Source organism: Pipra filicauda, unplaced genomic scaffold (assembly GCF_003945595.2).
Source record: "Pipra filicauda isolate LSUMZ 115617 unplaced genomic scaffold, ASM394559v2 scaffold473_size681673_pilon, whole genome shotgun sequence".
Lineage (NCBI taxonomy): Eukaryota > Metazoa > Chordata > Aves > Passeriformes > Pipridae > Pipra > Pipra filicauda.
In genome coordinates, this window is record NW_024104613.1 from 1 (window position 1) to 23,506 (window position 23,506).

Genomic DNA, 23,506 nt, shown 5'->3' on the forward strand with positions numbered 1-23,506 from the left:
GCATAGGAGGAGAAAGGTGTACGCTCTGCCAAATCTGTACTAGATGGATTTCAGCTGTTTCTCTTGACCATAACATGTGAGAGAAGGCGTGGCACTTTTTTTCAAATAAGGCTGATCTATGGACAGCTTGGGAATTGCAGGTAATAACTATGTATTTCTCAAGAGAACTGACAACTGTTACAAATAGCCAAATCTTTTGAAAAAACTATTTCTCTGGTGGTATAATTTCATGTTTCGCAGAATCACAGAATATGCTGAGTTGGAAGGGGACCCACAAGAATCGTCAAGACCAACTCCTAGCCCTGCACTGGACCATCCCCAAGAATCACACCAGGTGCCTGAGAGTATCATCCAAGCACTTCTTGAACTCTGTCAGGCTTGCTGCTGTGACCACTGCCCTGGGCAGCCTGTTCCAGTACCCACCCACCCTCTGGGTAAAGAACCTTTTTATAACCTAAGTCTCCCCTGACACAACTTCAGGCCATTCCCTCAGGTCCTGTCACTGGTCACCACAGAGAAGAAATCAGTGCAGGTCCCTCTTCTTCCCCTCACAAAGGAGTTGTAGACTGTGATGAGGTCTCTTCTCAATCTCCTCCAGGCTGAACGAAATTGCTCACCCACTTCATGGAGTGTTTATCCAGTTGTGTGCTGGATAGACATGTTCTCTAGCCTTAGTTTATTTGTGAATCTTTATTCATAACAAATAATGCAGCATTTATACTTCTTAAGTGAAATTCCCTGACCATTTAAAAACTCCTTTAGGGTGTGTTTATAGAACTGGTTGTGATCATAATGAAATGGATTAAGAAATTACCATCCCCCAGGCTAATATAAGTGACTGTGCTATTCTAGGCTCCTGTAACAGAGAGTAAAATGTATCTGTTCAAGTCACCACTAGGGGCAATTCATATATCATTACTTTACCCAGCATTACTAAGGAGGCATTCAACAACTATGGAGAAGTAATTTTTGTTACCAGCTGAAATAAATGTAGCTGTTTGTGTCACCACATTTTCAGAAACCTAGCCTTGCTGTGCTAGCTCACTTTTAATTTTAAGAAATAACATCATTTAACCTTTTAACTTATCAAAGGCAAAATCATTCTCAAAAGTTCAATTTCAGTTGAAAACTCACTACAAAAAACCATACATAAGCACTGATAGGTGAATCAGGTCCAATTTACTGTGTGCCTGGTTTTGTTATTCCTTTCTTGCCATTAGAAAACAATCATAGTCAATAAGTGTGGGCATATTTATAGTATTTTAAATATGTTATTATGGGAGGAAAATCAGTTTAACGAGTTAAAACTCCCTGACTCACAGCAATGCCATAGCATTATATGTATACATTATAAGCAACATAACTGTTTAATTTCCCCCTACCACCATCTATTCCCAGTGTTTCTCAGTTTATTTATCAAAACAGAATATATCTACGTCATAAAGCTTGTTCAAAGGCTTTGTACATACCAAAAGTTTAAAGCATAATTCTAAATCATTATTTGTTTATCATTTAGCACACTGACATTTTCTGCACTAAGTTTTGAGGTCAATGGATGTCCGGTCCCATCAATTTCTTTCTCTACTTACTTCAGCTTAAGTATTCTGTAGTTCTTTTTAACATCTTTTAAGCAGATCTTTTAAGCTTCTTGTAGTTCTTTTAAGCATCTTTTAAACACCCTCCGATTCTAGCTTCTGAATGTATAAATAATCACCCCAAAAATAAGCATCTTTATAGCTGAAGTGCATGTTCATTCATTCGTGTGAGAATTCCCACATTCAACACCTGTTTTAAAACCGTTTTAAAATCATTCATTCTACTACCATCTTTATCCAAAACACAGTGCTGTCTCACTTTTTGTGTTCTCATCCAAATTTAGCATCTTCTGGATTAAAAATACATAACAGAATAAAATTCAGTAACAAAACCCCCCCTTATCCTTTTAACTTGCTGAGAGGTATATCCTGTCTCTTATTGATAACTATTGTTCCACAGCAAGCACAAATGCTCATCACCCTCAGACTCGCTGTATATCTTTTGACTTTATTAATGTGTAGATTCACATAGACCAGGACTACTTGGGTTTCTTTGCATGATGGTTCCTCTGTCGCTTGTTTTATCAATCAATAACTGCAACTACAACTTAACCTTATTCCTGATCCACCAGTTCTCCCTAGGGTACAACATGTAAATAGCTTGATGTAAAACATTTGTCTAAAAATAAACAGTACTCCAAAGTTTTGCAATGGAAAGGAGGAAAAAAGAGGGTTAATAAAATCTGACTAGTTTGGATATATACTTCAAGGTTCTTCTCTTTGCAAGTTCTCTTTACTATTTAAAGATTTACTAAAGGATATATACCCCTAGGCCATTTTTCCTACAAAACATGAGCATGAGACTTCCTTAGGGACACGACTATGTGAATTTATTTCATTTGAAGAGCATTAGAAAGACAAAAAAAACAAAGAGAAAGTGTCAGGAATCTGACTCATAACAGGGACATAAAGATTAACCACTTTCACCTGTTTGCCTGACTAACAGAAAAAGAAAAAAGAGCCATGAATACTTTCGAGCAAAGTCTGTAAAGTTATTCAATATTTGAGTGGCAATGAGTAATCTGGGGAAACTACATCAGGTGAGGAAGTTCAGAAATATGCTATTTAATAAGCAAAAATAAAATGTGATACACAGTGCCCAACCAACAGACACGACAAAGTTTACCTATGATTATTATCATTTCGGCTGTAGTTCATGGAAAATATAAGGTATGGATGGAAGGCTGTTTGTTAGACATCAAAGTATTTCCCTTTGACAACTTGAAAGACACTTGTAATTTCATAGTTTTGTTCATATGTTTATGTCAACCCCATATGAGTAGACTAAGACATAGCTCACCAGTAAAATAATTATTTTATTTAATTCCTATAAGTAAGGTCCCTAGAATTCCAGTAAAGAACCATTTTTTCTTCTCCTGGATGGAGAATCAAGTCTAGACAATGTACAGAGTAAAGTTAACCTTTTTATGAACAAGAAGTTTCAATTAAAACTCAAAGACATTTTGTGTTCTTCTTATCATGCAATAATCTAGAATATGTTCTTTGCCTCACTGACACATATGAAAAGTGCTCACAGGGAAACATGAAGATAAGAAGCTGTGAGAGCCTAACTAAATCAAACTGTTTAATTCTTTTACTTCAAGCTCAGGAAACCAATTTATTAATTAACTATATATACTGACAATGGCTACTTCTTTGGTGTAGCTTTTTTTAGGGGTAACTTTTGTTCACTGTACATTGACAAAATAATTATGAATGTGATAAGAACTAAGATAATCAAGACAGTTTTCCAGATTTCATTTTATAATACTGAAGTGTTCATACACCTTCATGCAGGAAAAATCCATGTATAGATAGCAAATATGTACATCTCTTACTGCAAAAAATATTTATGTACTACAATAAGAAAGGATCAAGTAATGTTAAAAAGTACATCAATGACTACACAATATATTTAAGAACTGAGATTTTAATTATTAAAAAGAATTCAAGACTTTTGTGACCGACATAACTGAAATAAAAACATATGAATAGCAAATAACCTAAAGTATTCTTTACCTTTCTTCCTCATAATTGCTTGATAGGTTGTACTGGATGGAAAGGTGATAAAAAACCTGAATCAATTTCTTGGGTGATGCTGTTCTATGCAGTTACTGAGTGATCTCTGAAGTAGGTTTTGTTGGAATGTACTGTCATTTATATTTATCTGTGTAGCTGAAGAAAAGATAGAGCATCTAAACAATCAATTGTTCACATCAAATGATCAATTTAAATATTAATGCAGATTTTAAAATTACTAAAATTTATAATATGGCAAGGAAATGATGCAATTCTCCTCAAATTAGGTTATATACCTGCATTGCCCCAATCAACCAGGAGGTATTAAATGAAGAAGAGATAGCATACTGTCTATGTATTCATTGATTAAAACTATTTTATATGTACATATCCTCATCTTTTAGAGCTTGTAACTAGACATTAAGCAGCCAGTATTCACTATCGATGATTTCATATATATCGCCATAAGAGATGCATTTCTAGAGTCTCAGAAATGATGAAAGTTTCATCTGTCCTATCCTACATGAAGATTTTTAGGCTTTTTTTCCTGCTGCCCTTCTCAGCAGATCAGTTCCTGGATAAAAATGAGCTGTCTCTTCTGTTTGCTTTAGAATGGTTTTTGTCTTTTTTTATCACTGAATACTGAGAGCAAAGTTGAGGCACCAAAGAGTTTTCAGTCCAGCTGTTGTGGAATAAATCAGTATTTAAAATGCACAGTAGTGATTTTTTTTCCTTTGAAAGTAGGACTTGGTGCCCTGAATTCTTGTAGTGTTAAAGCTAGAACTTTATCAACGTTAAACACAAACCCTAATATTAGTTTATACTCAGAAGCACTATTTCACAGAAAAACTAAACAAAACAATAATATACTTCACTCATAAAGTAAATATAACAGTAATAAAATTGTTAATTAATGTTTGAATTTTGTGTTTCTCTGGAGAAATTTTCATGCTTGAGGGAAATGATTCCTACAATCTTGTTTCTTGATTTCACAAAGTTAGTATACCGAACTTTTGACAGCTCATGAGTACATGGGTAAAGCTGGCCAATGCAAACATTACTGGGGGAAAATACAATCTTTTTCATCATTTTCCTAGGGATAAATCTTCTTCTAAAATATTACTTTCTAAGGTACACGTGATTTGCAGGTATTCTGTTTACTGCCAACATTTCATGCATGGGGATTCATGAGCTAGCCATGATATGTAGTTTTGCCCCCATATCCCTCTCCCACGCTTCAGCATAAAGCTTTTAATTCTGTAATTATGTCCCAGATGCAGTGTACTGTGACACCCCTCCCAAGTGGGCAGATGTTCCTAAGCAGATTTTTTTCTGTCGAGAAAGGAATCTCCCTTGGGTTTAGCACTGTCAGACTGCATTAAAAGCAGATATAAAAGGTAAGAAGCAGATGTGTAGTGCTATTTCTGCTTGACACACTGTCCCTCTAGCCAATGTTTTCTACTGGTACAGCAACACTAAGCCAACAGGCTAATGAACGGAGCCTGCAGAATAAATCGTTAACCTGTAACCTTATCCAGTCTGCATGCAGACTATTACGTCTCTACTCCTATGATTCGCATTTTTGCATTTACTGCTGCTGATCCATTTGTCGTTTCACTTTATTTTGCTCCCAGTAATACAGAGTGATCTCAGAACCAAAATACCAAGGTGAAGAGACCTGCATCGGAGAGAGGAGAAGGAGACTGTGAGGGATAGTTCGTGACCTGCCGACTTACTTGCACGAGGAAGCATGAAGCATTTCTTTTCCTCTCTGCCTCTTCACACTGATGGCCCCAGCGCACAACTGCGTCACATGCAGGGGAGGGGGCGGCTTGGTGAGAGGAGCCGAGATAGACAGAAATTTGTACATACTGAGGACCTTGACAGCCTCACGGGCGGGATTTTTTTTTCTTCCCTCCTACGTACAGCGTATATAAAAGAGCCCCGATTTCTCCCTGTGCCAGCTCTCAGGCTTTGCCATCCCAGATAACGGCAGGCATGGGGCTCCCCAGAGAAATGGGACGGGAAGGTGGGAGGTAAAGAGAGGCTTCCAAGTGACTTTTTCCTCTCTGGCTGCACTCGGTCACGGAGATCTCGGAGACTGAGGAAGTGCCACCTGCCTCCCGCTGTTACTGCTGCCGCCGCCGCTCCTCTCCGGGCTGTAGCTCGCCCTCCCGTTAATCAGACTAGAGCGTTGTCGCAGCCTCCCTCACCCACACTTCCCTCGCAAGTGCCCGTCTCCCCTGAGAGGTGTCTCTCATGTCTGCCTCTTTCTCCTCCCCTTTCCACTGATCTCCGTGCAATTCTCGTCAGCTCTGGACATCTCTCCCTCTCTCTCTTTCTCCCTTCCCTGCTGGCTGTCTCTACCTCTTCTTGGCTCTATCCATCCATCCTCCCTCTCTTTCTGCACGGGTGTGTGCGTGCATCTCTCTCCTCCCGGCGGCTGCCACCCCTCGCCCTACAAGCGCAGCGCTGCCCGGAGGAGCCGTCGCCGCCGCCGCTGCCGGGAGCGGGGCCGCCCCGCGATCCCGCCACCGCCGCCGCCTGGCCCTGCTTGGCCGCCGTGAGTCCCGCCTCAGCCCGCGCCCGTCCCCCGCCCGCCGCGGCACCATGTCCGGCTCCGGCAGGAAAGACTTCGACGTGAAGCACATCCTGCGCCTCCGCTGGAAACTGTTCAGCCACCCCTCGCCGGCGGGAGGCCCGGCGGGGGGCGGCTGCCTGCCGCCCGACAGCAGCTTCGAGCACTGGGGACCGAGCCAGAGCCGCCTGCTGAAGAGCCAGGAGAGAGGCAACGGCGTCTTCTGGAAGAAATCCGCCTCCTCCTCCTCGGCGGCCACCACGGCCAGCCCGCCCAACGGGACTCTGCTGCCCGCCGGCGGCCGGCCGGCCACGGGGCACGGGCCGGGACCGCCGCCGCCTCGCACCGTCTTCTACGTGGAGTCCCTGGAGGAGGAGGAGGCGGAGGCGGTGCCCGGCGGGATGGAGGTGGCCTGCGAGCCCGAGAAGCCCCTGGCGCCGCCGGAGCGCGAGGAGGCACCGGGGGGCTGCGCGGATGGAGGCGGCCGAGCAACAGGTGACGGATGCGGACACAGGTAGGACCGCGGCGGCTCCAGCGCCACCTGCGCGGTCGGTCCGCGGGGGGTCATCGCCCTCCGGCCGTGGGGGCGGGCCCGCGATCGCGGGGGCATTGACGGGGCGGGGGCGCGGTCGGGCCGGGGTGCCGGCGTTGTGGCGGGAGGGTGCGGGGAGGTTGGGGGGCTGAAGTTCCTCCGTTTGAACTGGCAGGGTTTAGGGGTGGAGGGGCGCCCTGCGGCGCGGGAAGGGCAGCTGAGGGGCTGCCCGAAGGTCCCGGGAGAGACCGGCCAGCCTCATGGCCAAGGTGCCGCGGTCCAGGGATGCTGCCCCTGGCCTTGCCCCTGCCCCGGCCTGCGACTGTCCCTGACCTGCCCTTGTCTTCGTCCCGGCTCCTGGGCTGTCCCTGCCCGCGAGGTGGCCCGAGAGCCTCTCAATGCCGGCGCCCCCGCGCTGGGGATCGTCGCTACCCAACTTTCTCAGAAGTTCATTAAAAGGCTAGCGGGGAGGTGATATTGTTCAGAGTATTGGGGGATGCCAGATGAAAGCTCAAAAGTAAAAACGTTCACTTTCCTGGAACTCGGTGACTAAACCGTGTTACAGCCTACATCCGAGAAAAATAAGAATTAGTTTTACAAATCATCAACCGAGTGACACCTGAGAAGATGTAAGAGCAAGCAAGACACATACAGATTCTTGTGTTCCATACGAATCTGTTAATGTTGAATTGGTTTTCTTTGTCAATCCTGCCCTCCTCGCCCCCAGCTGAAAAAGAAATTAAAATCATTAGAAGAAGGAAATGTAGCTAACATAGAGTTTTCAGAAACACTCTGATTCAGATAGTCCTGAGGGTAAAATGATTCATACTTTAGCTTTGCTTGCCCCCACTTCCCCATGGTTAAAATTGCTTCAATTTAATTTCCCTGGACTTTTTTTTCTTTTAAACTATAGAAAAAAAATGTACAGTTCTGTTTCTAAACAGAAATGAAGAAAAGTTATTTGTATTCTTCATATTGAAAGTAAAACATAAAGTATTAAATATTTTATTAGATGGAGAGACAGCACTGTGCATATGTTTGGATTAATACGGTTGTAGATAAACGTACATGTACATGTAAATTTGAGTATTTTAAGCTTTTTCAGAGACCTCCCAAAGCATATATGCTCTCCTTGAATCTCTTTATTGTTTTGTTAGTTAGCATAGTTTATTTCATAGGAGCGACCTAATTTAAACATGTGGAATAGCTGATAAGTGACTTAGGGTATATTTTTAAAGGAAAAGCAATACTGAAGTTTTTATGAACATTGAAAATTATTTTGAGCAACAAGAAGGATTCAATACAAATTGTTATTGAGATACACTATAAAGACATAAAAAACCCCCCTAAAATATCCCTTCAAGGTTTTTGAACTGAATAGAAGAGGTTAAAACCTAGTACAAATATAATTTCATTCTATGGGCTTTATATCAGGTGTGTCACTGATTTGAGAATCTGTAGAGATCTGCATACTGGCAGAAGCTTACTGAGTTTTGATGGCACTACTTGATTTGTCCATAAAAGTTGACTTGCTAGCATGTGTGTACTCTGTGACAATATGTATCTGATTACTGCTCTTACTGCTTTTGATTTTAATAATCAATTTATTCCATGTTCTTCATTCATTGCTACTGAAACAACACGTCTAGATATTGTAGTTCTTTTGAAGGAACATGCTAAAATTTGTTCAGATTTAAAATAACTAAGTCAGGAGAGACAATTTTATTGTTAATGAAAGTGCCTCCTTTCAAGATACGGAAATGTTTAGAATAGTTTTAGAGTCTAAGGCTTGCTTTTCTGTTTCTCCATCATAGAACCTGTACAAACTTTGAATGCTGTGACAAGAAGCAGTCAGGTGCTGCAAAAGCAGTGCTGTGCTTGGAAGTTCTGTGGGCCAGCAATTTTCTACTGCCCTGTCAGGTTATGTCTCACTCCTTCTGTAGAGATTAGTCTTTTTATCAATGGTGCCAACTTCTTTATTTCACTGTGACTATAGAATATGTAAACTACTGTTCAGTCCTGAATGAAAGATACTATCATATACATAAACAGATGAGTAGGCATATACCTGGATTTTTGGCACAGAGAGTGTAAAATTGATAACTCCTAAATTTCCATAGTATTTTGTCCTGCACATATTTAACAACTACTTTAATATTTTGGGACTGTTTGGAAAACAATATTTTTGTTATGTGAAAATGTTGAGAATTCAACATTTGATTATGATCCACTATAGACCATGTCGACATTATTTCAGATGTTGTGAACAAGAGGTCTCTGGGCAATATTAGCTAGGTTCCCAGTGGTAGGTCAACCTCAGGAGCAGGTTGACAAATTTGCTTTGATTTTATGCTTATGATTAATAATTTTTTGTTATATCTACTATTGATATGTATGCACAAGAGAAAACTACTTTTTTTGTTTTATTGTCTACTTGGGATCTTGATATCCTTGTACCCCAAAGGAGTTTTGGTTGGTTTTTTGCTTGTCTGTTTTGTTTTTGTTTGTTTATTTTTGTTCTGTTTTGGTTTCTCTTTAATGTTTTGTTTGTTTGTTTTTATTTTTCCCAGTTGCTCCCCTCAGCTTGAATTTTGTACTGGAATCCTTTTTTCAGCTCATTTTATATGCAGAATTTCTGGTTTTGGTGGTTTTTTTACATTTTTAGTTATTGTTTTCACATTTAAGTTAAACACTAAGCTGAATGATCTTGAAATCTTAATCTTAATTTTAATTTTAATATTCTATTAGATATTGTGGGATTTATTTAATGAAAGATTGTGGCTGCATAATAATAAGCACATTCTACTTTATTGATTTGGAGTTTTTGCATGCTTCTGAAGAACATCCTATCATGTCAATTGTGCAGGTACATATATGGTTAAGGTTATGTGGATAGTCCCATTGGCATTAAGAAGACTGAAGGGTTAGACCATGCACATTAAAAAGTACTTGCCTAATTGTTCTATATTCCATATTGTATCCATAAAAACAAAAAATATACTTTAGAGTTAGCAATTAATGTTTAAACACTGTTTGATTGTTTGAAATTACTTGAAAACATGCATATCAAATTCGTTAGAGGTGGTCTGACGAAATTGTCAATAGCTGCAGTGGATAATTAAACAGATTCTGTTTTGATCTTCATTTTCTAAGACAAAGCTGTTTAATTTATAATTAAGATTTATAAATCATCCACAAAATGCTTGGAAAACACCTGTTTGAAGATTTGCTAAATAGCCATCAGCTATCCTCTCAGTTTATAATGGAGACCTTACATGATCACAATAGCTTTTTTTACGTGATGTGTCAATTAACCCTCAACATGAATGGTATTCACCTAATAAGCAAAGAGTCAGTATTTTAATCCTTCCCTCCTCAGTGAATTGTAGCATGTTTTGCTTGATTTACATTGTCCAAATCCTGTGAAGATGTAATTACTCAGGAGCCCTCAGCACTGTTCGCCACTACACTCAGCATGTGCTTCACAGACTAGTAACAGGTTTATCTTTACAGCAGCCCTATTTTACAATAGGGGTAAACCAGAAAGAGAGATAAAAGTAAGAAAGAATTAATTGACTGGTTTCAGAGCATATAGCATTTTTCTTCTACTGCTTTCTATGTTCTCTGTTGTACCCATAAATTATGAGCCCTTCTGCAAACCAGTCCCAGACTCCTCTGGTTGTGTGCAGGAAGAATGAGGAACATGGGATTCAATTAACATTTTCTTTAAGAGACAGCTCCAAGAGGGGTGTGCTAAGATATGCCTAACCCACATGAAGCAAGTACTGACGATGCAAAATTCTGTCATAAAACATACAAGAATTTGAAAGTACAGCTTCTGAAAGAAGATGGCAAATCCTTCCACCATTAGCAACCATAAAGGAAGAAGTGAAAGGGCTGAGTACTGTGCCCTCCTCACACAGCAGAGTCTCACACTCAAATTTTGCTTCACTAGAAAAAATCATGAGGAAAGCATCTTACGCTGTTTCTCTTGAGTTTGTCACCGTGAAGTAAAAAATTCAGTATTAGTGGGAATCCAGAAGGTTAATAAGTGAGGGCATGATTTTGTAATTCAAACATTAACTGAGAAATTTAGTTTACAAGTCTCCATGGTCAAAACTATTTATTTAAATTAAATCATTATTTGATAAGAAATAATAACGATCAGGGTAGAATCAGAAACATAAAAATTTGCATGTGTAAAATATAGTATCAAAGCTTTTGTATAAGCAGTTCTTTTGTATCTTTCTGTTCTGAGCGCACAAATCCTGTTTTGATGGGTTTTGCCCATTAGTCTTTCCCACTTTCATGTCTTCCTTCTTTTCTCCTAGCAACCTACAACTTTGTGGTTAGCATACTGCTGTACAAAGTTACGAATTTGAAACCTGTCAGGATAAGCAACAATCTCAATGCAGCTTTCCAATTTAATGAGAAAATATTTTGGTCAATTCAGAAAATGTAGATAAAATTATCATCAAAATTTGCAACTTAAGTACTTAATGTACTGTTACATATGTATCTAGACTCAAGAGAGGATTTCGGTCTCTGGTTTCTAAGTAAGTGGGGCTTCCCATTTACAGCTTTGATCTTGGTACCTGAGCTTACAAAAAGAGAGCAATCAAGATACTTTCCTTATGTCTTAGTCTATCCTGTGAGCTCTCACATCTTTAAATATTTTCACTAATGATCATGGCTATGGCCTTTCTGAGGTGCTATCCAAATTGGAACCATGGCTTCTGCTGTGATAGCCAGATCCTAAAATCAGTACTAAAGAAGTAAAATTTATAGCTGCTTATGTTTTCCATTGACTTGGCTATCTCATATAGAAGGCTTTGTAAAGAATGTAATTTAATGCTCAGGGTGGAATATACATCACACAACTCCACATTTCTAGGTTATGGAATCAGAAGAGAATAATTAATTTCTTTTTTGACTTGATTATGAAACTTTTAACAATGGTTATATAACTTTTATGCTTTATATTTTTAACTTTCACAACAAAAGAGGCAAGGTTCCTACACGACACAGGCCACAGACCTGTCTCCTCCAAAGTTCTTACTCATTCTCAGAGGATCTATGTTCTGTGCATGGGATGCAAAATAATCTGGTGATAAAAATAGTGCAAGATCACATAGCTAGAGACTGTATATATATATGTGGATGGCATTAACTAAATTACAAGGAAAATCTAGGTCTAGAATTTCCTCACTGTAAAGTCTGGCTTTGCTACTCCTAGAACAACATTTCTAAATCTGAGTGTTTAGCGCCTTTGTTTGTTGTTTTATTTGGGGTTTTTTTTCTAACAAAAGAAGCAGAAGAACACACAAGTAACTTTATGCGCTGTCATTTCTTTTGTCCACCACGTGGATGCAGGACTGAAACTTGAGGACTCACTGTATACCCCATTGCCACTTAACTGATAGAATAATTGATAGCAATTTTTATGTGGACAATTACAATGATGATTGCATACTCTCTCTGAAGAAAGACTAAGGAATTCAACAGCTGAAGGGATGGCAAATCTTCAGAGTCTTCTGCTGCGTTTGGGATTCTAGTGACAAGCAATGAGTCATATATTTTCTACTTAGTGTTACCAAACTTTCTTTTGTTACATCCTCTTTATGCTCTTTTTGTATTGAGTTTGTGTCCTCCTTCTGGATCTTATTGTAGCTTTTTTTCTCCTTTCCATAGTCTCAGAGGATTCCTGACTGCCTTATTCAAATTCTGGGTACCTCACCCAGTGTTACTAGATTTTACTGACTTCTCTTACCATCTGCCTTGTTGATTTACTCAGCAGGTTATTTACTGTCCATTCCTTCCCATATCTTGTCCTAGATCCTACCAAAAATAAAGTCAAATTTCTCCTAGTTCATTAACAGCTTCTTGGACTGCTCATTCTGTTTCTGTTTTCTAATCTTTGAATTTCACTATCATTTGCACCTTCCTGTAGCTCCTTTGTCAGTTTTAACAGAATCACCTCAGCTCCCAGTTTTACTTTGTTCTCTGACCTGTTTCATCAGCTGCTGCCAAGTTGATGGTGCTATTTGCTATATTTAATGGGTCAGCAAGACACTAGTTTGAGTAATTTGTTCAGTCCTTGATGGGGATTTATCTCCTTTCTTTCTTAGATGCAGAATAAGGTGAATTATCTTCCAGACGTGCCTATTTTTCTTCATTGAGTGTAACAGTAGTCTAAAGTGGCTACTTGAGGTTTAAATGTTCAATTTAAATGTTTAATATTCAATTAAATTTGAGAAAATGAACATCATTTGAAGTCTACATTGCAAATTCAAACCGTTCTAAAAGGGTAGAATAAAAGGATAGCATTAATTGAATCTTGGTACATTTTCATAGTGTAGTAAAGATCATATCTATCTTAGTAAAGATCATATCTATTATCTCAATAAAAGTATGGATGCTGCTCCAGAACATGGGCCCATTAAATGCACTAGAAAGCAAGACTTGACAGTTTTTTTGGTTGTTGTTATCCGTGTACTTTAAACATTGACAAAACCAATGTTTTTTTTTCTTCTGGACTTATTTTCAGAAATACTTACACTGTTTTGCAGGAATATTTCCAAAAAAATCAACATGAAGAAAAGATTTGGCAGTGGAAATATCAGTTGCACAGAGAGTGATTAGATCATTAAAATACCTCTAAAAGTATGGTTCTCTTAAGGGTTACATCAAAGACCATTAGTAAAGGGAAATGCTGTTCGTCCTTTTCATAGTAAAAGTGAAAGCAAGTAGAGAGAAGAATAGCTATCTTTGTAAAATCCAATTGATACTGAATCTTTATAGATAGGCCTCCAAAAATACTGTTGGCTTGAATATATTTTTTTCCCCCCTCGATAAAACCAGTTCTGGAATAATAATACTAGGGACATATGTAGGTCTATATGTGCACAAATAGATATGTATTATCTGCATTTCTCTCTTTATATAAACATCATTATATATACATATATATATAAAGTGCATATATGTATATAATTTATATATTTATACACAGATACATACTTTTAATCTGTAGATTTCTACACAGTTATAATAAATGCTGTATAATATTTTTGAGAGCAGTGATGGTGGAGTCATGGTCCCTGGAGGTGTTTAAGGAAAGAACGGATGTGCCGCTTGGTGCTATGGTCTAATTGACAAGGTGGAGTTAGGTCATAGATTGTACTTGATGATCTCAGAGGTCTTTCCCAACCTAGTTGATTCTGTGATTCTGTGAAGTTCACTTAAATATTATACATGGAAAAAAGTTATAGCATGTTGTTGGAATCTGTTAAATTCATAAGAATGGTGCTGATACATATAGGTTAACATGTTCTTTGCTTTCTAGCAGTTACTTCTTATCCTTGGGACAAGTATTTTTTTTATATCCTGTTGCAAGTGGTTTAAGAGTTTACTCTTTCTTTTTATATCTCAAGCTTGCATTTTTTAGGTGAAAACTGCTCCTTAAATATTATTCTATGATGTTTCGGCAGAATTTCCTAGTAAAAAAGTTTCCTGGTGTTATTTGAACAATTTTTTTTAGAATACAGGATTAATGACCTAAAATAAACTATTTACACTAGGGAAATAACTAGGTGTTATTAAAAGTTTCATAAAGGAAATTTATCCTGTAAAAAGTTGAGAACTGCTGCAACTTCCACAGAAAGATAAGTAACTGTGTAGTCATCCCTAGTAATATGGAAAAAAGATTCCCATAATCCCCAAAACTAAACTTTACCAAAAATATAATTTCAGCAGTACCTAAAATTTCTGATTTTTATTTCAAAAAATTATAACTTAATGATAATTTAAGACAAACACAAATCTAAAATATTATTATTTTTTGGTAACAGTTTTACTAAAGCTCATAATTTTGTTTAGATGTTTTCCATTGGTATTTTAAATATTTTATTTCAAAATTTTTGAAAATGTTAATTTTAACTGTAGTAATAAGCTAAAACATTATTATAATTTACACTTTGAAAATACTCTTTTAACTTATTACAAAATAATAAGTGAAAAAATTTTGCTGCATAATAAACAAAACAAGTTTCTCCAAAATTCATGTTAAAATTTACCTGGAAGTTTCAATACATATTTTAGGTTTATATCAAGTTGTTCACTCCATATCTCCTATTTACAACTGAAGTCTTGAATTGAAGTACTAGCAATGGTGAGGATTACTGTAAGTTTAGACCATTGTAATCATACCTCCTACTTCTTCACTCTTCAGTCCTTTACTGCATATTTCATTGCCAGATTTTGGCTGTCACAAACACCTTTTCTAGCAGTTAGGGTCCAGAATCCATTCTTTTACTCACCTAGGCACATCTCATCTCTAGATTTCCATTTTGACTGAATTTTCATCTGTTCTACTTGACCCATGAAAAATATCAATTTTAATTAATGAAATAAAATGGAAAATAAAGGATGAGGGTGAGTATTTAATTCTCAGAAACAAACCGACAGAAAAACACAGAGAGAATTAAGACTTGGTTCAATGTGGTAATTGTTCCAAAGTTTGCACTGATTTGCTTCAACTTATTATGTTAAAATTTAATGTTAGAAGTGAAACATGTAAGATTAGATCTGGTTGAAAATAGGAGATTTTATATTTTGGCCTTTACCATTATCTCAAAATAAATTTGAAGGAGAGAAATGTCTTTTTCAAAACTTAAAAATTATTTTTTGAATCTGAACTAACAATCTTTGTCAAACTGAATTGATTGTCTGAGTTTAATAAGTCACTGATGTTCTTATTGTCTAATAAAGGCTTAATTCATGGAATGCATAACCTGCCATTCTTTCTTTTTCTAACTATATCACTCAGGTTTTCTGATTTACTATGTCTTATCAACATTAAAATATTCAACCTTTTGTAACATGTTTATTTGTCTGTCATGGGTTTTTTCCTCCCTCTCACTCTAGCCATATGGAAAAAGCATCATTGTTTTGACCTTGGTATCTTTTTGCTGCTATTTAGTGTTGCTTTGTGCAAAACTCATAGAGGAACACAAAACCAAATCAAATAAGGGATCACGAAAGATCCTTTCATCTGAACGCGTAAAATCATGCACGCCCTCTTTGCAGAATGTGGTCCTAGCCCTGTTTGGGCTCTTAATTCTTTCTAGTGATTCTTCAGTGGTGTGATTCATACCTATAAATAGAATGTAGAAATATGTAAAGAGACTTTCTGTTCTTAGGTAGACTTCTGACTGCCTATGGAGATCTAAGTTCTTTTTATATTCTAGACCAGTCAGGTGCATCACTAATCAGCTTTCAGACTGATCTGGTTCACCACTTTTTCTCATATTCCTTGTTATTTCTCTGCTTACAAATTGGAATCTGTAAAATTAGTATAAATCCATCCACTACTAATCTCCACATGCATTGCTATATTTTTATTCAAGCAATCAAATTATGATAGTTTGCGAATGTCTGAAAGACTATTTTTACAAAATTATTTATATTGTAGAATTTTATAGTACTAATCATGCTAAATGTAAACCTTCTGTATGTAGTGTCTCGTGGCTCTATTTATGCAAGCTGAATTATCTTCTGCCGGTTGTTTTGTCATAATTTTCATTATTAACTTGTCCACAAAGATAACCTACTTTTTTATCAATTATTTGAAGTTCAGAACAAAAATACCCCAAAACAAATACCTCCTCCGCTCCAAAGTAGCAATAGTAAGGACAACTCCAAAATGTATGAGAAATTGAAAATAGAGAGAGAGAGAAGAGAAAGAAGGGGAGAAAGAAAGTAAACAATATGAAATAAACAAAAGAAAGTAAACAATATGAAATAAACAACCCAATATTTTCAGCTAGCGAGAACAATTTTTTTTAAATATTTTTAGTCTTCTGTTGATAGACAATGAGAACTTCAAACTACTGTACTATTCAGAAAATTTTTTTAATGGAAAAAGCTTCAATAAATTATTGTTAATCAACAATACCTTCACCAACATATTTGATGAATTAATCCTCCTGAATTAAGTTTTTGTATATCTTGACCCTCTTATTTTAATTTGAAGATTAATGACTTTTTTTTGAAAATATAATAGTTTTTGAGAGGATTGAAATGTAGATGAAAGTGAATGCTTCTGTATACAGTTTGTCTGGTATGGAAATGGAATTTATGAAAACTGCTATGAAAGGGATTGAAGAGGAAAGCCTTGTTCACATGCAAAATTAAGAACAGGAGTTGTTGGAATGCGTCATATGTTTCTTTTGCCCCCAGTACTTTCATTGTAGTCAATAAGGACTAAAGAATGAAATAAGGCATATGCTTCGTAAAAATAAAGATGAAAAAAGTCTTAGATGATTCACCCATATGTTACAGAAGGTAATTAGAATGCACAATAATCTTGGGGGAAAAAATCCTCTCAAAAAATGAATATGGAATAGTATAACTTGATATCCTGTCATAAGAATAATCAGCAAAGGTATCAAGTAGGATCAAATGTCTAGATAGCATTCTGCACAAGTGTTGCGCTTAGTACAAAGCAAGCAAAATATGAATGAACTATTCCATACTGCTACTAAAATTTAATCACAGGAGTAGATGAACAGATACATAGCCTACAAAACAAGATTCCTATTCTCTATTCAGTTTTGGTAGAGCCTCAGCTTCATTATATTGTCTAGGACAATCAAGAAACATATGGATTGTTTCAAGAAATTCTGAGTAAAAAAAATCACTATCATTTTAGGAAACATGTTGTCATAGGAAACAAAACTTTATTTTATTTTACAAATACTGATATACAGGAACAGATTTCCTGGGAGGGGTATGGACTATTTGATATCTGGGATTATGAGAATAAGCTAGTCAAATATCTGTCAACCCTAACATGTTTAAGCATGACAATCCTTTTGCCTTGAAGAAAGAAGCACATCAAATAGTCTCTCACAAAGTGTCAGTCACTATCTTTCTGTGAAAAGGTTACCCATGCACATGCTGACAAAGATTAAAAAAAAATCTAACCTTTCATATGGCATGAAAAATTTTTAAAACAATCTTTGAATATATCTATTAGAATTTAAGTATCTCCTCTCTTTACATTTTATGGCTTCATCTTGCTCTTCCATTGGAGTACTGTGGTGTGCCAGATCTCATGACTATTCATAAACAAAATCAGTCCCCATCATGTTAGGCATTTAACATAAAGCACATATTCCTATCTTAAAAAGCTTAGCATTTAAAGAAATTATGCTAATTGAAAGTAAATGCCAATACTATTACTTGTGGGGTTTTTGGGTTTGGTGGTGGGGTTTTTGGGGGATTTGTTTGTTTATTTTTTATTTGTTTCTTTTGTTTTTAAAGACAGGAGCAAAATAACTGAATTACATAGGCAAATTTATAAACTGAAACTGGCTATTTTGAATCTGAGTCCTTAAAGGCATGACCCTATTTCTTCATCAAATAAATGTTATAGTAAAATATATTTATCCATATGCTCATAGAAAAAATGAAGTTTAAGTGCATAATGAAAACTTGTGTGTTTAGTTTCTCAAACTCCTTCTAATTTTGTAAAATTTAGTGTGTTCCTTTTTGTGCATGAACTTCATTGTTATGTCCCCAGTTATCCCACTAAGTGTCATATGTCTCATTACATTATCTTAAAAAGATTATGGAAATACAATGAAGTTTATTCTTTCCAGATAGTGAATAAGATACAAAATAAAGACTTAAAAGTAGTTGTGTATAGTTTCCTAATAGCACTAAGTAATCTCTTGTGCCATCTCTCTCACGACCTAAGTTGTTAGGTCGATTTCTCTTCAGGTGATACTGTTTTCATGACAGGCTTCAAACATTACTAAAACTGAGGGTTGAAATAAGATCTTTTTATGTACTAGACTCTTAATCCTCTCATAAGAAGAGAGCACACAGCATTAAGAGTGTAACTCACAGGATCAAACCTGGTTGTCTAATCAAGGAAATTGCTGTCTGAAATGTCCTGCTTCCTTTATAGTGGTGATTGGGAATTATATAGCAAAAAAGAGGCAGAGAGTAATTAAGAAAAGAAGGAGTGTGCCTTGTTTTATGAACTCTAATCCAAGAAGCTCACTTCAGAAGGAGAAAATCGTTAGAAGGTTTCTTTCCAAATTTCGGTGATTAAGAACTCATACAGATGTTTCTTAAGTCTTTGGTTTGGTGTTGAAATTAATTCCTTTGTGCCTGACAAGAACATTTGGAAAGTTTCAGTCCAAAAAAATCAAGATACAGAAAACTGAAAAATAGTGAGTTTAATTACTCTCAAAAATAGAACTTGAAAAGAACTTCTTTTTTTTTTTTTTTTTTCTCTTGCAGTCTAAGTGTTCTATTACAACAGAGATGTATCTAGGCATATGTTATTTTGCAAGGTGAAGTCAAATAACTTCTCTCTTCCCTTTTCATGTAGTCTAAACAGAGCCACTCTGTAATTCCTACAGATTACTGTACTGTAGGAAAAACTCATTATACTTCAGGGTTTGTATTTTGTTTTGCTTTTATATTAGCATATGAAAACAGCAGTTGAAAAAACAAACCCATCCAACAGATGGCTTGTGCATTCTGCTACAAGCAGATGATAGGTTCTCTGTCTAGTTTATGCAGATAACATTGTCTGCTAAAAGTTTTGAGGAAAGTACTATTATGGAAGCAAAATGTCAATATATCTTTTCTCTTTTTTACATTAAATGATGCAAGAATCTTCAACATATGCACAGTTGTATGTTTCTGTATATATAAATCTAGATAGACAAACATAAAACAATAATAATTTCTGGAAGTGTTGCTGTCTCTCTTTTCAAATGTCATGTTTTGATTATATGTTGCAAACTGTGCTGTTGGGGCCACAACAGTGTAATAAAACTTATATATCTGCATGTTTGAGCATATTGAAATGACAAGTAGATGGGTCTGACTTTCCTCACTGATTTGTACATACTTTTTAAAAAATATTTTTCATTATTTATTGCATTTTTTTCATGGAAAAACCCTACAAATAATTATATTGCCTTTTTTACCTTTCAATAAAAACACCACATTGGAGGAGACTCTGGTGGAGCTCAGAAAAGTACAGTTCCCCTTTGAGTGCACGTGAAATTTAATTTTTCTAAGATTCTTTACTGTTACCATAACAGGCAATCCTTCTGTCAGAAATTGAATTCCAGCGTCATATCAGAGTAAACAGCAGTTGTAATTACTCCTTTACCACTTTTGTAGAGATTTTTCTCTTCAGGAACATAACACTGTCTGAAAACATATGTTAAAAAATGCCCTAAACTTCTTGTCATGTACAGTAAACAAGTTTCAGACTATCAAAACTCAGTCTAAAGTTGATCTAACTTAAAGATTATTGATTTCTCAAGAACAGGTGTTGTTCCTGATGACTATTTCTGTAAATGTGTTGCATGCCTTGTCTTTGCTGTACAGCATTTCAGAAAATCTTGTAAGGTTATGTGCATTTTTGCCATAACCTTTGTTTCCCAATCCTTGATTTGCTTTATCTCATGCTAATTCATGTAATAATGTCTGATTTTTAAGTTTTTTAAATGAGTCCTTGCAGCAAATTTCTTTAGTCTTGTTTGAAAATTAATGAAAACCAAAATGTGTTAAAAGTAGTAAAAAGTAATCCTGGTGTATACAATTTGATCATTCTGTTCTAATTCAATGTGCTATGGGTCAGTCAAAAAAGATCTGAAGTTTCTTTTCTGTACACAAAGCAGAGATGTACATCAATTTTCCATGAAAATATCTTTTGTAAGAAAATAGTGTTTTATTAAAAAATAGTGAAAAGAAGGGATTCCACTGCTACCATTTACTGATTTAAAATTAATAATTAAGATTTTCAAAAGTACTGAAGCATCCTCTATGGCATATGAACAAAATCCTACAGTCTCATTTTAAAAAAAAGTGTGTTTCATAGAACATAGTTAGATAGTTAAAAGGCCTGAAGAGGGTTACAAAAACTAATACTAAGTGATTCAAATGAATGTGTTGATTTGAGCTGAGTAGGACTTTTTATTTAGTAGTTTGTAAACTTGTTCATGGAATCATTCAGGTTCTGACTGCATTATTAGAACTTTGGAAAATTATTACAGAATCACAGAATATGCTGAGTTGGAAGGGACCCACGAGGATCATGGTGCCCAGCTCCTGGCCCTGCACAGGACCATCCCCAAGAGTCACACCAGATGCCCAAAAGTATCATCCAAGCACTTCTTGAACTCTGTCAGGCTTGTTGCTGTGACCATTTCCCTGGGGAACCTGTTCCAGCATCCAGCTGTCCTCTAGGTAAAGAAACACTGTTTTTTTAAATGTTTAATAGGGGCAAAAAAGCAGTATTATTCTTCTGCTAAACTTTTTGTTACATGCTGTGTATTGTCCCTGCTCTATGACCTTTTAAAATGGCATTTAATTTTAAATCTCTAAATTGCATTAGAAATTAATTTCTGAGATTAAAACAGCAATACTTAGAACGACAATAAATAGTAAATTTAGGAAAAATAGCATGCAGGTAAGAGGAAGAGTACTAGATTTTTAATAAGCCTCTTCAGACTACTGTAACTTTTCTTACTATTACTTTTGTGTGTTGGATTATCAGGTCGCAAACAACTCAACAATTTTTCCAAATTTTCTGTGCTAAACCTGCAGGCAGTTGATTCCTTATGCATTCCCCATTAAACTGTATTTATCTCAGCCCACAAGTTTTCTACATTTTGTACTTTGATTCTCTCCCTGATCCTGCTGCTAGGGGAGTGAGCGAGTGGCTGCGTGGGGCTTGGTTGGTGGCTGAGTTTAAAACATGACAATGTAAAAAAAAAATTATTTGTTAGGATAAGTATCCAAAACAATTATGTTTACACAAGTTTTGTAAATCATTTTTGAAAATGACAGCCTATATACCCCCACTAAAGTAATTTGTGGAAGGATAACAAAAGTCTCTGAAGAGATAGCAGGAAATCTTGTTCTAATTTGACACAAAGCAGAAAAATTTTGATTTTAAGGAATCAAGCCTCACTAGTTCTGGAATTATTTGTTTGATTTTATTACATTTTTATGTTTCATGTATGCAGCAGAATTTTAACTTCTAATTAAAATGTTAACAGTCAAGTAATGCTTAAAAACTAACGTCCTGCTGTTGATTGTTGGAACTCTAATAGTTTAATTTGTGATAGACCATAAATTACTGTATAATGGGTTTTTTTAGCTGAAAGAATAGATTTGAGAAAATATAAAACAAAACAAATGGAAAAGATAGTTGTGAGAAGAATGTGAACTGCTACTGTCATCATGGCAGTTTAATTCATTTTGCTTTATAGCTACATCAGTTTAGGAGCATTTGCAGGGAGAGTTATTGCATGTCAGAAGAGAAACAGTAATATTTTAAGATAGGTCAACTTTTTAACTTGCTACCGTGTGCTCATATCCAAAGACTAAAAGCTGTAAATCTTAAGAGTTTCACTTTATTCAATAAAATAGAAGAATGAAAGATGTTAGTTGTCTTATAGTATCCAATATTCTTGATATACATCTAGGTTATAATCCACAGACCTGAAAAGCTATCTGAAAAATCTGTGCTTGGAAGGGATTCACTTTGTTCCAAGACTTGGTCTGGAATGAAACCTGAATTGTCTACAGATGTTTATTATTTTGTTGCTTAGAAGATTTTCAAGTATGAAGCAGAATATTCATTTTGGTAAAAGAAACTGAAACTTCAGTAATGTGTAAAGAAAAGGCATTTTGAGGTTCTCATGCTACAAGGGAAGCAGGATCAGAATTCTTGAGTGAGATCATCATTGAGGTAGAGTATCTCAATTCATTTTAGCCATTTACATTTAGATTACCAATTTCAGCATGTCTTCCTATGCTCTATAGTTGATGAAGAGACATAACGTGCTTGAAGCCATGGCTCAGCTAGCATATATCAGATGGCTACAGTAGTATGGAGGATGAAGGACCACCGCCTCCCTAAGATCTTGCTTTACGGTGAACTTGCCACCGGCTGCCGCATGAGAGGAGCCCCGAAGAAAAGATACAAGGACTCCCTGAAACAACATCTCAGCCTTGGCCATATTGATCTTCATCACTGGTCTACTCTGGCCTCAAATCGGGAGGCCTGGAGACACACCATCTATAACGCAGCTGTCTCCTTTGAAAACACACGCAGGATCACTCTTGAGGAAAAAAGGCAACGCAGAAAGAACCGTATATTGCAGAATATACCATCTAAGGAATCTTTCTGCTGTGCCTTTTGTAATCGGATATGTCTGTCACGTATTGGCCTCATAAGCCACCAGCGTGCCTGTAGCAAATGCGGATAGAGCCTTCCCAGATCTTCGTTCGCGAAGCCCAGCCATGACAGTAGTATGGATTGGATCGTCCTTAAGAAGTGCTTAGATTTCTCTGCTGCCCATTCTGTGTTTCCATAAAGATTCTCTATGAATAGAAAAATGGAGACTGCACTGGGGCAAGGCAGATTCTGAATTCTACCCTTCTAATTTGCTTTCATTACCGGGAAGGAAGCCCAAGCCTCATCATCTTATCTAAAATGATAGAAGGAATGAATTAAAAGAAAATAAACATTCTTTTAAAGGTAGAAGAATAATTTTTAGCTGTCTTTCATATACAGGTGGTGTTACTTCAAATTACAACTACTACTACATTAAAGACCACATTAGGATAAAAATGTAACTCCGTTCTATGCAGAAGATAGAAAACAAGAATTAAACAATACATATAAAGAAAATTATATAAGCTACTTTACAATGAAAATTCTATACAGTAGAAAAGCTT

The 23,506-nt window shown here is 36.5% G+C and overlaps 1 protein-coding gene across 2 annotated transcripts in view; it reads left to right on the forward strand.

Annotated features, from left to right (window-relative positions):
• The first annotated feature begins 5,588 nt into the window (after positions 1–5,588).
• The window catches only part of KLHL1 (kelch like family member 1), a 202,758-nt gene continuing 184,840 nt past the window's right edge, over positions 5,589–23,506 (forward strand). Inside the window, exon 1 of one of the 2 annotated variants that reach the window (XM_027739034.2) lies at positions 5,589–6,706. In XM_027739034.2, coding sequence (XP_027594835.2) covers positions 6,225–6,706 — 482 coding nt within the window. In that variant the 5' untranslated portion in view covers positions 5,589–6,224. The remainder of the gene's footprint in view (positions 6,707–23,506) is intronic. The other variant, XM_027739035.2, reaches the window with a different exon arrangement.